Source organism: Anopheles coluzzii, chromosome 3, assembly GCF_943734685.1.
Source record: "Anopheles coluzzii chromosome 3, AcolN3, whole genome shotgun sequence".
Taxonomy (NCBI): Eukaryota; Metazoa; Arthropoda; class Insecta; order Diptera; family Culicidae; genus Anopheles; species Anopheles coluzzii.
In genome coordinates, this window is record NC_064671.1 from 13,936,689 (window position 1) to 13,942,330 (window position 5,642).

The window sequence follows — 5,642 nt, forward strand, 5'->3', positions numbered from 1 at the left end:
CAAAGTAAGGACTACAACAAGCCGAAACCAGGAGATAATATAACGTTTTCTTTTGAAGTTGAGGCAATGTTTTCGTAAGAATAAGACTAATAGAGTGTAGTTTATTTTCATCCGAATATTTTCTCGATTTTGGATCATCCTTTAAACCGAAAAACTCTCCAAAGTTGTTCTTTTCGTTCCAAAGGTTTGTTTTGCGTTGGGGTCACTCCATCAGGTCTTTGTGTCCAATTGCTTGAAGGCAACGTTCGCTGCAATAATAGCAATGGGAGAAAAGATTAATGTTAAAGATCTGCTCATCGGAAGCAGCGAAATCAACGAGACACTTACACTCATCGGTTACATCAAACACCTTGATCGTGCCGGGCAGTTGCCGAGTTTCGATATTCTGTCTGAAACCGCTCACGTTGAAACATTTCTGTTGCACGCCAATCTCTTCAAAGGTTATCGAGAGTTGCGTTTCGTCATTTCTTAAAACGGTGGCCTAGCAAGGGAGATGTAATAATCGTGTATTATTGCTTTGTCTCATCTATTCCTCATCAAACAAACACTTACAACCACACCATCGAGCTGATTCAGCTCATCCACACTGTCGTCCAGCGCAATGTACCCGGTCGGGAATGCGATCTCGCACGTTACCATACGCGTCTTCTCATAGAACCCTTTCGGCAGGAAGCGAAGACACACGCGCCAATCGGTATAGTCCTCGTTTGAGGTGCCATATCGCAGCACGTCAATGTTAAACTTTTTCCCTTGCAGCGTAACACTCTCCATGTAGCTGTAGTGTATGCGTAACGCTCCCGAAATCGTCCCTTCAATAGTGAAGCTTACCGTGCGTGTGCTTGAAGGTAGAATCCAAACCTGACTTCCACTATCACGGTGTGTCAGTTCGTGCCGTGCTATCACACCGGTCCTGTCCTTTGCCGTCACCTTCGCAATGTAACGCTTTTCGAGAAAGGTTGTACGTTTGGCATAATCGATCAGTGCCCGCAGAGCGATGTGCGAATTGGGTGTAATGGAAGCATTCACCACCCGTCGGTACGGTTGCTCCTTCATCCAGTTCACTATCGGGCCGGCATCATATAGGAACTTTTTGGAAGTCATTAGCATCAGAGCGTATGCCGTCGCTTCTAGGTCCGGCGTAGAACTGGACTTGTTAAACCACATCTTCGAACCGGAAGCACTTTGTTGCCTTGCTTGCAAAATTCCGATCAAAATGTGAGACGCTTGCCGGTTGATCATGGTGCGATCTTCTGTTCCCGTGGAACGTTCGAAGGAAAGTTGAAGCACGTGTCCCACTAGCGCAAGATGGTACGAGCTTTGTAGCGTGGAGGTGCTTGAGAGCAGATAATTTCTTGCACTGTCAATTGCTGACACGTGGCGCATTATGTAATTTTTCATGTGCAAGAGCAATAACAGCACGTGTGCCGTTTTTTCTACTCGTTCCAGCTCGCTCTGTTCACCATCATCCGTGCAAAAATGTCCATCAGGTGCTTGTTTGCTCTTGATCCACTGGAGCGTTTTTAAAATGGTTTCTGCAAGAGATGCACTGGTGAGACGATCATTGGCGAAGGTTAGAGCTTGTACAGCTATAACCGTGTCCCAGCAAGCCGACGAAGGCGTATGATGATCAGGTATCGTGAACGATCCATCGACATTCTTGTAGGCTATGATCTTGGTGATCGATTCGTTCATCTGCCTCTCTGCCAGCGCTTTGCGTTCGTTCCACTGCAATCCACCCAATGCGAGTACCTCCAGCGTTAGTGCTGCCCTCATCGCCATCGTAAGCGGATCCGTTTGAATCAGCTTGTCCAGCAGCATGCTTGCCGTCAGGGAAGCCATTTCCGTCTGTTGACGATCCAGTGTGAAGGTTATCTTCTCCGTCCCCGGGTCGACTGTGCGTGGAATCGGTAGCTTGATGTCGTCCAGCTGTTGGCTGGAATTGTCCACATTGAACAGCCGCACGATACTATCCGTCCGCCGTACACTCTCGGGAATGGTGCGGAGTATGGTTTCGGCCCGAGCGAACAAATTGCTTTCAGTATAGGCGTTCGCTTTCAGTGTGATAGAGCCTAGCTTTTTGGGCCGTATAAGGAACTCGGTGCGCTGAACTTCGTTTGGCCGAAGGCGCCCGTACACGGTTTTCTTGGTAGCTGTGGGGAGTTATTGAAGTGGGTATGAATAGCTATTTTTATGAAATTTACTCGATGGCCTTACCATCTATGCGACCCGAGTTGTTGAGGAAATGGAACTCGTTGGCGTGGTTCAACAACTCCACCAGCACAAAGTCCACCTTTTCGTTGCGATTATTAACGATGTAGACATCCACCGTTACTGGTTCCAGCTTCTTTGCCGAGTACGGAATATGAAGGTAGATCTCAATGTTTTGCTGGCGTTGCCATTGGATCGGTTCCGCAACACCGAGTCCTCCGGTGGGACTAAATACAAACGCAGTTACGATCATCTGATTTATATGAGGGGGAGGAACAAACTGAAAAACTGCCTGACGATTGCTGTTGAAGGAGTAAACAGAGAATCAATGAATGTTTAACTAGAAAGAAGATCACGAGTACCTTATAGTGCCTTCCTCCCACAGAAGTAAACGATTAATGGACTTTGGATTTTGTTGCTTATCAACTTCTCCTTGCTCCGGTAAAGGAGAAACTATCAAATCATTGATGGAAAGCGGAAAGATTTCTTCGATCTGAAAGTACAATGTTGTTAAAAAGATCCGAAACAGTTTCCAATCATTTCGCAGTTCTACCTTGGGATAGGTCGTTCCATTGAACATAGCCCGAGTGTAGATGTTCTTCAGCTGAGCTGCATCAAGCGATCCTTCATAAACCGCTATACCGACGCGGGATGCGTCCTCATTGGAGAACACTTTAATGCTTCCCTCATCCACTGATAGATGTACCTGCGAAGTGATCGAGTTTGTTAGTGTACAATCTCTACCCAATATCCCAACTAGTCACACCTTCTCCGATAGTGCTGGTTCCTTGTAGGAGGCTGAAGCTTGCATTAACGTTCCCTCAAACCGTGCAAACACATACACACGCTTCACATCCTGAAGTCGAACGGTTGGGACGAAAAGTTCTTGATAATTCTGCATGTTACACTCAATGTAGTGGGGAACGTTTTCACCATTATGCTTCCGGATGATCGTCAGTACACCGTCCATCGCATATGACGCAACGATCGCTAGCTTAAAAGCATCTCGTTTGCGGTACTGTTTAGGTTGTAGAATACGCACGTACAGCTGTGGACTGTACGCTGGTTCCAGGGTGATGGAGGCGGACATGTTTCGGTACTCTAGATTAGCTGTGAAAACTTCACCGGAATCATCCGTGGTAAAGGACACCATTTCCGTGTCATCTTCAAGCCCATTCAATGGTGCTCCGTTTGCTCGCAGAATCTTTAGAAACACAGTCGCGTTCTGGCCTGGGGTAAAACCAACCGTTCTTTCCACCTGCAGCTTGTACGGCGATGCGTACATGGGAATGGATCGAGCTTGATTATACGTTCGCTGTGTTAATCCATTGGTTGTGGTTACTGTTGCATTGATGTGCAATGTTTTTGTTTCCAATGAAGGGCTCCCTTTAGGCACTACTTCTTGCATGGGAATTTGTACCATCTTACGGCCAGCAATAGAAACCGTGCGTTCCACAACATGATCCTCATCACTATAAACCTTAATCTGTAACGTACCGTGAATTGGTTTTCCGAAACTGTACATAGCATCGATCGTAATCGCAATCTCCGTATCCTGTAGCGTGATCAACTCCCCGGTGTCGATCGTGATTTGGTGTACTGGAGCAGAGTACAGTATCACCTGAAACTGCTTGCTCGTCGTCTGCTCACCGATCGTAACGGCCACGGTCCAGTTGCCTAGATCACGATCGTCCACAAACAGATGCTCGCCACTATAAATCTCACCCGGGTAGAGCTGTACATCGCGAGACACTACCGTTTGTTGTGTATCGTGTTCCAATACTATCGTCAAGTTGAAGGGTCGCTTCGTTCTACCCAATGGTTTGTTGAGGCCATCCGTTAGCAGGATACGATATTTCAAAAAATCTCCCGGCGTATGAAAAACGTCGTTCAGCTGAATCAAAACCTTCGGCTGCGCGGTGCGTTCGATTTGTCCGGTAAGGCGCGCTTCTTCCGGCTGTCCGGCTGAGGTAACGATGTCTAATTGAATCGCTTCCTCGCCGGTGGTACTCCATTCCGATGGTATTACGTACAGCTGGACGTGCTTTGGATCGACGGTAGCGGACACTAGCACATCACCTTGCTCCATCCCAATGTTCTCTATTTCGAACGTACCCGGAGCGTTGTCCATGTTGGCTAGGATGATGCTTACATCTTCGTTTTCTACCCATGAACGGGTGGTAAAGATGGAAATGTAATCCCTGGAAAGGGTAATTAAATCGAAACTTATCGTATTGAATACAAGCACATTTATTGCTTTATTCCAATAGAGCATATACGCACCCTTCGTCTGCCAGCACTCGTTGTGTCGCAGTGCCCAGAAGCAAGCAATAAATCGCTACGCGGAAACACATTTTGCAAACGAACGCTAATGTTTGCTGGTGCACCGTGAGATGAAGACTGACTCTGACTATGGTTGGGTTGGGTTCGGAAGCTGATTGTTGAGGTACAGGCGGGATTCCCCGGTGTCACGGCAGAGGTTATCAGTGGCTGTATTACGATGAGGGTAGGGCAGCCCTCGGCTATGACTCTGAAGTGTGTATTAAATTGTGATTATTTTAATTTGCTGTTTGTTGTTTTTTTCCTAACGCATAAGTTTTTTATAAATTCGCTACACTTTCTTGTTTTGTTGTATTTAATTGTATTGTTGACTGATTTTAGCTTGTACTCCATTTGATGTAGTTATTTTATTCTTTAACTATTAAACTGTTTGTTGTGTTACATTTAATATTTAACACATTGAATTCATATTTAAACAGGATTGTTATATATTTTTTTGTATGTTTTGCACTTTGAATGTTTACAATCTGACGCTCAGTTATGAGTTTCCACTATACGAGTTATCGATTACGACCCGTTGATGCAACGAGTTCTAAACCGGATTCTCACAGGGTTTTTCATAATTTTAGAACACTTTCTTGACTATTTTTTATGGGAAGTGAACTCTATGTGACGGAAATTGGACTCTACGGCACCCCTTTTGGACGGCCCTAGTGTAAATTTCTGCAGGATTCTAAATTCTAAATTTCAAGCCTGTCCAAAAACAGTGCCATAGAGTGCACTTCCCGAAGCATAAAGTTCACTTCAATTAGGAATGATCAAAAAAAGTGTCCCAAAATTATGAAAAAACCCTGAAAAAAACCTGTATAAGTTCGTTGCACTCTATCGTCCGGAAACGGATATGTACAACGCCTTTTTTGTGAATCTTTGATCCTCTTTCAATGGTTCAGGTTTTTCCAGGATTTAAAGATAGTTGATGTTGTTTTTATTAGCTGATAGCAATGTTGATTTTAGCATGGTTTTGCTCAATCCGAAAAATGGTTTTGCTCAATCCGACAGTAAATGCTTTGAAAATATGTGTGAAATGCTCAGTCTACTGTCTTCAAAGGAGTATATGTTTATTTTATTTTATTATATCTATTTTGTTGCATTTT

At 44.8% G+C, this 5,642-nt stretch overlaps 1 protein-coding gene across 1 annotated transcript; it reads right to left on the reverse strand.

Annotated features, from left to right (window-relative positions):
• Positions 1–81: 81 nt before the first annotated feature.
• On the reverse strand, positions 82–4,753 carry LOC120958014 (uncharacterized). Its single transcript, XM_040380540.2, has 8 exons — positions 4,492–4,753; positions 2,975–4,409; positions 2,762–2,914; positions 2,571–2,701; positions 2,215–2,510; positions 553–2,150; positions 328–481; positions 82–248 (listed from the first exon to the last, which is right to left on the reverse strand). Exons 1-8 carry the CDS (start codon positions 4,560–4,562, stop codon positions 211–213), a joined length of 3,876 nt encoding a protein of 1,291 aa, XP_040236474.2. The 5' UTR covers positions 4,563–4,753; the 3' UTR covers positions 82–210.
• Between the last annotated feature and the right edge of the window lie 889 nt (positions 4,754–5,642).